At 55.7% G+C, this 11,107-nt stretch overlaps 1 protein-coding gene across 1 annotated transcript in view; it reads left to right on the top strand.

Moving 5' to 3' along the window:
* The first annotated feature begins 3,300 nt into the window (after positions 1-3,300).
* CPT1A (carnitine palmitoyltransferase 1A) overlaps positions 3,301-11,107 on the top strand; it is a 29,226-nt gene continuing 21,419 nt past the window's right edge. The window contains exons 1-5 of the mRNA XM_081099428.1: positions 3,301-3,447; positions 5,850-5,989; positions 7,292-7,463; positions 9,241-9,342; positions 10,597-10,734. Coding sequence (XP_080955554.1) covers positions 3,307-3,447; positions 5,850-5,989; positions 7,292-7,463; positions 9,241-9,342; positions 10,597-10,734 — 693 coding nt within the window. The 5' untranslated portion in view covers positions 3,301-3,306. The remainder of the gene's footprint in view (positions 3,448-5,849; positions 5,990-7,291; positions 7,464-9,240; positions 9,343-10,596; positions 10,735-11,107) is intronic.

Here is an 11,107-nt window from a genome sequence, read left to right as displayed (position 1 = left end):
TTCCCAGCTGGGCTCAGCCCCCGCCGGGGTGGGTGTGTCTGGGATGCCAGGGAGCGCTGCAGACGGCAGTCTCGGGTCAGTGCACCAAATGCTAACAGCTGGCCACTCCGGGAGGGGAGGCCGGTGTCAGGGGTTCCTCCGTGTTTGCGGTGCGTCGAGACTTAAAACGTAAAGACAGAGGACAGTCCTCCTAATTGCCCGTGAATTTATTAACCGCTTGCCTCCTCCCCCCGGGAGCTTCGCCAGGCAGGTGGATTAGCTGCAGGGAGGGCCCTCCAGGTGGCCTGGTCCTGGTTCCGCTGCTGGCACTCCCGCCCCATGCTGGGAGGCTGCCGACCTGATTGGCCTCAGCAGCTGTCCATCTAGAGGGGCAGGATGGCTTTCAGCAGGCCTGGGAGCCTCCGTCAGAGCAGGAACATTCTAACTCTGACCCGGGAGGTTCCAGAAAACGGCCGGCTGTTTTCCAAAGGGGCTGCACGTTGTGCATCCACCAGCGCTGGGGGGACCCTGCTTCCCCCTCCCCCTCGCCAGCCCTCCTCACAGCCCTTTCCATTGCAGCCATGCTGGTGGGGGTGATATGGCCTTTGTCTTTTCTTACATAGATTTTACTTATTTTTTATGTTATCCTCCCCTGAGGATGTTTTCTATGGATTTTATTTTCAAAATTTTTGAAGGATTTTGGAGAGACGTCACTCCAACCAGCGGAGCCACCTGGCGAGGGCTTGCTGTGGTTTTGGCCTGCATGTCTCTGATGGCGACAGGAGGCCGTATTCCAGATATAAATACTGTTAAGCACCCACGGACTGAGGTGGCATTTTAGCTCATTAGAGTGGCACAGGGAGCTTTTCAGGCCGCTGGACGGCCGTTCACTAATTCCCGCTTAGGGCTGGAGGAGGGACAGGCCGGCTCAGGACAGCCATCGTGGCTACTGCACAACGAGAAACAAGTTGTGTGTTTCAGGGGCATGTAGGACTCTCATATTGGTCATTAGGCTGAACCAGTCAAAACAAGCAAATCCTGAGTTAAAGGCAGCTCTGACAAGGCCGGAGGGAGCTGCAGGCGCGCTCAGTCCGCCTCTCCCAGCGGCGGCCGGGCTCCTGAGTAAAAGCCCGCGAGCGCCTTCGCACGGAGTTGCCCACAAACACCAGGTTTCTATTGAATCGGCTGCCACTGGGGATCCCTTCGCGTCCTGTGACAAGCCCTTGAGAGATCGTGCACATCCTCGTAGCGTGGCCGGTCACATCATTTTATCCGCCGTGATGCCCGCTGCGCAGAATCCTGCCTTGGGTGGGGTGCGGGGCTGAGTGGCCGGGAGGCCCTGGGGGAATCTTACAGCTGTTCACTAATTCCCGTGGATATTTTTTGAGAAATGGGTGCAGAGCTGTTGGTTTGGGTGCCGTCTTCAATATTCACAATCACCTGTGCCAAGCCTTTGCCTAGAGAGCTTGCTGCTTTCAGAAGCCGGGTGTAGCCCTGGCCGGGTGGGTCGGCTGGTTGGAACGTCATCCCATACACCACAAGGCTGTGGGTTCGATTCTCAGTCAGGGCACATACCTCGGTTTCGGGTTTGATCTATATGGGAGGCAACCAGTCGATGCCTCTCCGAAATTAGACAGGCTCCGGCAGCTTGCTCCGTGTCTGCTAAATAGCATGTGCATATTCTGGAGTGCTTGCAGATTACAGTAAGCTAAGGTTATACCGTGGTGGTTGTGTTTTGGGGTTTTTTTTGTTTATTTGTTTATAGGGTTTTTTTGGTTTGTTTTTCCAAAATCTTTATAACAGACATTCCCAGGTGTGCCCACCCCGGCCTGTCCCTCTGCCCCTGGCGACATCAGACGTGAAGGAAGAAGCAGCCACAGCGCAGGCCTTCTCGTCCCAAAGGCAGACCCGTGCAGGGATGTGGTGGGGCACGCCCAGTCCTGCACTTCCGCCCCCGCCTGTCCTCCCGCCCTGGGCCTCTCCCTACTGGGAAGGGCTCCGCTGGGCAGATGGCTCAACCTGACGCCTGTTAGGAGTGGGCAGCCTCCTGTCCCCTCCGTTCCCACTCAGGGCCACTCGCCTGGAACACCCCCACCCTCTTCCTGGTCTTGCCTCCCTGGCCCACCCCCGAGGCCCGCGCCCTGTTGAATGAACAAATGAATGACAGTCCCGTGCCTTTCCCCGGATCTGCTCATGGCTTCATTTGGTCTGGTCAGCTGAAGATCAGGCTGATTTGACTTTTGTAACTGGGCATCTTTATAACCGTCCCACCTCTGCACGTAATAGGCTTAAATGGGTAAAAAAAAAAACGGGGGAAATTGCACATAATGAGAAAAGACACCATGCAATTTTAGGTTCTTATTATGGTGCGGGATGATTTTTTCCTCTCTTAGCTGCCTTTAAAATACACACATATATATTTTTTGTTCCAGAGAAGTAGGGAGGGGAAGTGAGAGATAGAAACGTCAATGATGAAAGAGAGTCATTGATCGGCTGCATCCTGTATGCCCCCCCCCCCCACTGGGGATCAAGTCCACAACCCAGGCATGTGCCCTTGACTGGAATCGAACCCAGGACCCTTCAGTCCACAGGCCAACACCCTGTCCACTGAGCCAAACCAGCTGGGGCTCTTAGCTGCCTTTTTATCCACCTTATCCACGTGCTGCTCTGTGCAGACCGTTCAGGAGATGGTGGGCTCGCTCACCCTCAGAAGGCGGCAGGGGGCCCGGCAGGTGGGGGAGGCTGTGAGGGCAGTAGCAGCTTCTAGGGGCCTCATGTCCCTGGATGTTGGGAGACAAAGGACATACTGTAGACTCTGAAAAAACTCAAATGAAATGTGCTTTCCTGGGCGGGGGCCGGGGAGGGACGGGGGAGCCTGCCCGGGGTCTGTGCCCGGGTCGGGTAAGTGCTCCCGGAATGTTCGACCCCTTGGGGCTTGATTGCGGTCCCAGCCTCCGAGGAGGAAGGCCAGCTCCGTCCTAGGCTTCCGGGTCTGGCTCTCATGGTGCCTGAAGTCGTTTCTCAAGGCACCAAGCACTGGCACACCGGAGGCCAAGGTGTCGGTCCGCCGCCCTACCTGAAGATAAGGGTTCAGGGCCTCAGTGACTCATGTGTGGCCTCCAGATGGCTGGAGGGCAGGGATTGGATTTGCTTCTGCTGCACAGCCACCACCTTCCTGTGTCAACTGGGTGGGGCCCGGGCTGCTGGCCAGGAGGGGGAGCTGGTGGGAGGGCCAGGGCCAAGGGTCAGAGGGTAAGGGTTTCCGGGGGTAAGGACAAGTTACACTTCTATATAATCCTCTCCGTCTCTTCCCAGGAGACCCTAAAGATGGCAGAGGCTCACCAGGCTGTGGCCTTCCAGTTCACGGTCACTCCCGACGGCATCGACCTGCGGCTGAGTCATGAGGCCCTTAAGCAGATCTATCTGTCCGGACTTCATTCCTGGAAGAAGAAGTTCATTAGATTCAAGGTTTGCAGACACTTGTTTAAATGGGGGCCATCTCCCCTGGGTGCTTTTGCAGTGTCCACATTTCCGAGGGGTAATTGGCACGTAATTCGTATCTTCGTGGCACCTCAGGCTCATGAGACACGTTGACATATATTGACTGGCTGAATCCTTCAATGCTGGAGGCAGGTGGGGCCCCCGTCAGGCAGGTGAGGAGGTCGGGGCTCAGAGAGGGTGGGTGGCCCACTTGGTGGGAGCAGAGGGAGGACGAGCACCCGTGCCTCCTGCTCACCTTCTGGAATCGTGGTGTTTCCGGCGAAGCTGCAGGGAGTCTGTGGAGCAGGTGTCTCGTCGATAAAATAGTCAAACATTGACAGATATGCACGTCCATCCAAGGGCAGCTGCCTTCGCACATTCTCAGTTCTGTTTCCTCGAAAGAGGACAGTTAATCCCTATTGTAAGCACGTGTCTCGTTTTTAATTTAGTTTATTTTAAAAATCACAGAAGGAATAAACAATGCCATGTTTAACAAATTCAAGCAAATGAAAGGGCATCAAGTGAAAAGTGAGTGTTCCCCCCCCCTCCCCCTCAGGGTAGATTGCACAGTCGGTGTTTTCTGTTTGTCATTAGTCCTCGCCCGAGGACATTTTCCCATTGGTTTTTTTGTTTGTTTTTAGAGAGAGAGAGAGTGGAAGGGACGGGGAGAGACAGAGAGAGAAACATCGATGTGAGAGAGACACATAGATTGGTTGCCTCCCACGTGTACCCCTGACCAGGGCCGGGGATTGACCCTGCAACCCAGGTATGCGCCCTTGACCGGAATTGAACCTGGGACCCTTTAGTCCGTGGGCTGATACTCCAACCACTGAGCCAAACCAGCTAGGGCCAGTTGGTGTCTTTATCCTCATTTTCCTTTTCAGAGGGTGGCAAAAGGCCGGGAGCGAGAGTAGGTGAGAGCAGTGACATAGGAGGTGGACCTGGCTGGGCAGGTGCGCCTGGGCTTAGCTTGTGGGTTCTGGGGCCCAGGGACCAGAGGGATCACATCCTGTCCCCCAGTGGGCACCGGAAGTGGAGGAGGACGCCGAGAGCTCCTCATTACTTACAAATAGAAAATAGAAAGTGGGGGGCAGAGGGGTGGCCGTCATTTCAGCCCAGTGGAAATACTGTTCCTGATTTTATTTTATTTTTTTTAAATGTATTTTATTGATTTTTTACAGAGAGGAAGGGAGAGGGATAGAGAGTTAGAAACATTGATGAGAGAGAAACATCAGTCAGCTGCCTCTTGCACACCCCCTACTGGGGATGTGCCCGAAACCAAGGTACATGCCCTTGACCAGAATAGAACCTGGGACCCTTTAGTCTGCAGACCCATGCTCTATCCACTGAGCCAAACCGGTTAGGGCTGTTCCTGATTTTAAAGACCGTGTCATGCAGCTGAGAAAGCGGGAACAATAGATACAAAAACAAATGACCTAAACAGTGCCTGGCCGCCTGTAGCCAAAGGGTTTATTAGAGGAGCACGTAATCTCCCAGCGGAGGAGGGCGGGGTGGGCAGGGCTCTCAGCAGCTGCAGGCAGAGGGCGGGGTGAGCAGGAGACACTTTACCTGGAACCCCCTTCCCTCCACGTTCAATGGGCTTCATTCCACCCCCCACCCCTTTAAAAATATCTCTTTCCTCCCGAGGATGGGAAAGCCAACGGAAATAGCTTGTAGGGATGCGAGCATCTTCTAAAAAATGCAGATAAAGCGTTGAGCGTTTTTAATCCATCATCGTGGTCAAATCAATCTCTTACTTGTGGCCTCAGTGAGGATTTTTTTACTTGAAATTTGGAAACATACACAGAAGTCAAGAGAAGAAGGAGCCACACTGCTCACCTCCCAGTGTCCACTGCTAACATTTTGCCAGTTTTGATTCATTTTCCTTCACCCCCCTTCCTGCTACTCTTTGGGTTTTTTTAAGGCCGGTAGGGGAGGGTTTGTCTGAAGTATCTTACAGCACCTTCTCTACATGGAGTGAGGTCTCCTGCAAACACCTCAGGATGCCATGGCATCTCGATTTGGGGCAGGGGTAGGGGAGTGAGGGGTGGGGGAGGGAGGAGTGGATTTGGAGAGGGCGGCCCCGAGCATCTGGGGCGTAGCAGGTTGGGGAGGGGCCTTCATGGTTGGCTCAGCGACATCCTTCATCCACGGGTGTCATTCATCAGTCTGGGTGGAGCTCGGGAATCTGGATGCTTAACTCGGGTGATTCTAATGTCCTGGGGTCCCTCTGGGGCCACTTTGGCTCAGAAGTCGAGGAAGGGATGGCTGGAGGCTCCTGCAGCTGCAGCTGGAGGCTCTGGGGGAGATGGTCCGTGGCGACAGCATGGCCGCCTGCTGCAGACACCCCCTCCCACGGCCTGACGTGCTCGCGGCGCCTGTCTTTCCAGAATGGCATCATCACCGGCGTGTACCCGGCGAGCCCCTCCAGTTGGCTCATCGTCGTGGTGGGCGTGATGTCCACCATGTACGCCAAGATCGACCCCTCGCTGGGGATCATTGCGAAGATCAACCGGACCCTGGACACGACGTGAGTTCAGGCCGGCTCTCCTCCTGTGTGTCTCCGGCTAAGGCTCCCACTGCCCCTGAGCAGTTCCTGTCCGTCACTAGGAAATAACAGGCCCCACGCCCTCGGGCCATGAGCGGGCTTTGTTTTTCCGGCCAGGACTTGCTGTGGAATTGGGTCCTCGCGGGTGGGTGTGCCCGCCTGGCTCCCGGGCTGCTGTTGGGGTCTGGCCTGAGCATAAGCCAGCCCCTTGCTGGTTGTTCGGATTTAAATTCTGTTCCTTCAGAAGCCCTTGGACTCAACTCCAGCTGAGTGGCCCGCAGCCTCATGTGCCTCAGGAACGCTGGCCCTGCCTTTATAAGCATCTGCCAGGCCCTGACGGGAGCTCCCTGCGCTGTCAGTGGAAGCGCGCCTGCCCTGGTCGCCTGCCAGGTGCCCGGGCTGCCTGCGGGCAGGGACCTCGCCACCCCGGTCCCGGCCTCTCTCCTTCATCCTTCAGTTCCCACCCGCAGGCCGTCGTGCCAGTCTTACCTGCTCCTCTCACTGGCATGGGTTTGCCACCGATGCTTAATTTGCTCTCCCCTGTGGCTGGCTCTAAACGCTGGGCTGTACTTGGAAGTGCCGGTGTTTAGAGCCCTTCAGTCTGGATCTTCACGAGACTTGTTTCTTGTCTTCGTGGGGCAGGCGCGGTGTTCGCGTGGAGCACGTCTCTTACAGGAGCTTGTCTGCTCATGCCTTTTATGGCGGTGCCTTCGGTTTATGTGGACGCAGTCCCGGGCCTGCCGTTTCTTTGCTAACGTGAAACGCTGTGTGGATTTTGTGCCTCGAGGAAGTGTGCGTGTCTGCTTCCCTCGGTGATGTAATTAACGCGTAGCCATCGAAAGCGCAGGCCGTCTCAGGGGCGGGTTCTCACGTCCCCGCGTCCAGGTTTGCCTGGGGACCGGCTGTCGGAAAAGAACGCACGGGTTTTCCACGGAGGCGGCAGTTCAGCCTGAGCTCAAGGCTTGGCAGGCTCGGAAAGACGCAAGTTTTGTAGCAAAGGCGTTTGAGGGGTTTGGTGCCGCGGAAGCATCACAGGGTGTCCAGGTGCTGGTTTCCAAATATCGGAGACGCCTTCCGGCCGCACGTTGGCTTGTTTTAGACATTTTCGTGATGAAAACACCGAGCTTTTACTTTGTAAACGTTCTGCAGTTCCCCCAAACCGCGGGGGCTGAAAGCAAAGCCGCAAAGACGTGTGCGTGGCCGCACGTCTCCTCGCGTCCGGGTCGCATCTCGGCCTCCTGTGCCGGCTCACGTGGCCCCGGCTTGTCCGTCTTGTCCCGGCAGGGCCAGCATGTCCAGCCAGACGAAGCACGTGGTCAGCGGTGTGCTGTTCGGCACGGGCCTGTGGGTGGCCCTGATCTTCACCATGCGGTACTCCCTCAAGGTGCTGCTGTCCTACCACGGCTGGATGTTCGCCGAGCACGGCAAGATGAGCCGCGCCACCAAAGTCTGGATGGTAAGCGGCCGCTCCCTGGGCCCAGAGCTGCTGCGGGCTTTTCTAGCCGCGTTTCCCAGGCGTGATTGACAGGCGAAAGGCGGGGCTTGGAGAGAAGTGGACGCCCGGGCGGCCGTCCCCGCTGTCGGAGACGCAAACTTAACACCCCCCCAACGTTTCCCCCGGTCCCCCCCTTTCTCCTTTAGTCGTAGGCGCTGTGTTGCGCAGTAAGTCTCCGGAACTTATTTATTTCACGGAGCTGAAACTTTGTACCCTTGACCCATCGCGCCTTCGCTCCCCACCCCGGGCAGGCCCGTCCGTGCTGCTGTCACTTGGACAGTGAGGTGTTTGTCCTTCTGTGCTTGGCTCGTCTCACAGAGCTTTTACTTTTTCTTTTAAGAATATTCTTATTGATTTCAGAGAGGAAGGGAGAGGGGGAGAGAGAGAGAGAATCAAAGTTGAGAGAGAAGCATCGATTGGCTGCCTCCTGCACGGCCCCCACTGGGAATCGAGCCCCCAACCTAGGTATGAGCCCTTGAGCAGAATTGAACCCGGAACACTTCAGTCCACAGGCCAACGCTCTATCCACTGAGCCAAACTGGCCAGGGCAGCTTTTACTTTTTAAAGAAAGATCCCCACAGAGCCTTCTCTCCCTTTGACCCTTGGTGTCCCGGGAGTCGCTGTAATTGCCGGGGAGGATGGACTCGCTGTGACTCATAAGTTTGGGACGAAGGCCATTTTCTAAATGTTGTGAGTTCTGAGCATTTTATGTTTGTCCACTGGGTGGGTCCTCCAGGCCGTCCATGAAATAAAAGTGTCACTTTTTTGTAGCTTTTCTCACTTGAGGTCACGGTTAAGTGGCTTCCCCGGCAGACCAGGCCTCCCGGACTCACCCTGAGCTTCTAGTAATTTCCACCTGCTCTCTCACCCTTGGCCTGCCAGTGGGGCCTGTGCCGTGTGCGTGGCCGTCTGTGCCGCTGTCAGCGCTGCTGGCTGTCTGCCGGCTGATGGCCGCCGCCCCCGGGGCTGCTAGTGAGAGAGGTTTGTCGCCACCTCCGGTGTGAGCCCACTGCACCCCCCACCCCACCCTCCACCCACCGCTCTTTCCCGAACCGACTTCTGCTGCTGCTTTGTTAGATTTCCTGATTCTCGGAGAAGCCGGATCTAACACCCAGAGGGGACGCCGAGATGGGTTCCCACACTTTACAGAACAAGTTCCATGAGGCACCCTGGATGGCTGGTGCCCAGTTGGGTCAAGAATCATGCCCCTCACCCCCTTGTCCCCCGTGAGCCCTGGGCATTCCTTTGAGGTCTGGTCGGCATGACATGACCAGTTGTTGCACCAGGTTTAGATCATTGCAGCCTAAACAAGGCCGATGGCAGGCAAGCGTGCTGTCCACTGGCCTTGACCGTGACCGAAAGGGCCACACTGCTCCTGCTGGGCGCGGCGTGAGGCCCAGGCACCTCGGTCGGCCCTTCTCGCTGCCGACAGAGCCTTGAGCCGATTCCGAGACCAGGACTGGGCGGGTGGTTCCCCCACGGGCAGAGGCGGTCAGACGGCACCACCAGGGGCCCGAGGGCGGACACTGCCGGATGGCGTGGGCCATTTCACGGCGCCTGGCGGCCCTGGGCCTTCGTTCAGTTTGGTTTTTGGGGTCACCTGTGTCTTTGCGGAGCCTGCGTAGGTTGGGGCAGAAAATGGAATTGGAGAAAATAAACCACAGAAAATTGTACGTTGTAGACCCTTGAGAACTGGTGTCAGGTTGTCTCAACTTTAAAAATGAACTTTTTTTTTAAGGGGATGGTCAAGCTCTTCTCAGGCCGGAAACCCATGCTGTACAGCTTCCAGACGTCCCTGCCGCGCCTGCCCGTGCCCGCCGTGAGGGACACCGTGAGCAGGGTGGGTGTCCCTTCGGGGTCACAGGAAATCCGCTCGGAAATGCCCGTCGTGGAGGGATTGAGGTTTATGACTTCAAGACGATATTCGTCATTTGGGTGTGTTAGCGCCCAGCAGTGGCTGAGGCTGTTGCAAGAAATATTTTTTCCTATCAGCACATCTTAGGTGTTTTTATCCGCTCTCCCCCACCCCCTCTGCTTAGATGTTTTTTAATAAAAGGCATCATATATGGTAGTGAAACCACTTGGCAAATTTTTATTTTTTATTTTTTTAAATATATTTTATTGATTTTTTATAGAGAGGAAGGGAGAGGGAAAGAGAGTTAGAAACATCGATGAGAGAGAAACATCGATCAGCTGCCTCCTGCACATCTCCTACTGGGGATGTGCCCGCAACCAAGGTACATGCCCTTGACCGGAATCGAACCTGGGACCCTTGAGTCCGCAGGCTGACGCTCTATCCACTGAGCCAAACCAGTTAGGGCAACTTGGCAAATTTTTAAAACAGCTTTGTTGAGATATAATTCACATACCATGTAACTCACTCCAGTGATTTTGCTAGATTCCGTTACTAACTGTTTTGGTTTTTAAATCCTCACCCGAGGACACATTTTTATTTTAGACAGAATTGGGGGGGGCGGGGAGAGTGTGTGATGTGAGAGAGAAACATTGATCTGTTGTCTCCCATACGCTCCTGGACTGGAGACTGAACCCGCAGCCTACGCGTGTGCCCTGACTGGGAATCAAACCCAAGACCTTTTGGGGTATGGATGGCACTCCAACCAGCTGAGCCGCCCAGCGGGGCATTACTCATTATTTTAAGTTGTGCCCTGTCATTTTTCCGGCTCCTCCTTCTGTCCTGGCGTCCGGGGCACTGGGCAGTGCTGCCCGCGCTTTGCGCCCCCCGTGCCATCACCCTGCAGCCCAGTGAGAATGGAGCTCCCGTAAGGGCCGGGGACTGCGGAAAAGACCCCCCTAGAACGTCCTTGTTAACATTTAAAACATCGATCTGGTCCGTCGGGAAGTCACGTTGGTGATTTTCTGGTGACGCAGGATCTGGGGAGCTTGCAGGCCAACAGGACGAACAGGAGTCGTTGTTTAATTACCAGGAACCCAAGCCACTGTTTAGCGTTGGAGTTAGCCAGCCGGCGCGAGGACCGGCACCTTGGGGGAAGACTTCGCCCCTTTTCGGCATGTTTGCGTTTTCTCGGAGGAAGCTGTGTGCTAACCGGGCTTGTGTTTTCCCCGTTAACCCCAGTATTTGGACTCGGTGAAGCCCCTCATGAAGGAAGCCGACTTTAAGCGGATGACGGCTCTTGCCGAAGATTTTGCCGTCAGCCTCGGGCCAAAGTTGCAGTGGTATCTGAAGTTAAAATCCTGGTGGGCTACCAACTACGTAAGTGTGTGCCCACGCTTTTTCTTGATGGCATTCTAATCAAGAAATTAGATTCCTTGTGTGAGAAATACTAGTCAGTTCCGGGAACATCTGGGCATCCCCATGCGTGGTGGCCAGAGGGGACATTTGGCGGGTGGGGGTGGGGGTGGGGGCCTAGGTTTTGAGGAACAGCTGACATGGAAGAGAGGTGTTGGCTGTGACCCAGACACAACCAGCGTCGGGGCTAGGAGTGGGCGTGGTGCAGGGAGTGAGAGACAGGGCAGGGGTGGGGGCACGTTCCCCTTTGGAGCAGGTACTGGGTACACAGGTGTGTTGAATTCAGTTAGACCAGTGGTCAGCAAACTGCGGCTTGCGAGCCACATGCGGCTCTTTG

This window comes from Myotis nattereri, assembly GCF_964212035.1.
Source record: "Myotis nattereri genome assembly, chromosome: 9".
NCBI classification, from domain to species: domain Eukaryota; kingdom Metazoa; phylum Chordata; class Mammalia; order Chiroptera; family Vespertilionidae; genus Myotis; species Myotis nattereri.
The sequence above is the reverse complement of the archived record's forward strand: the minus strand, read 5'-3'. Positions and strand labels throughout refer to the sequence as shown.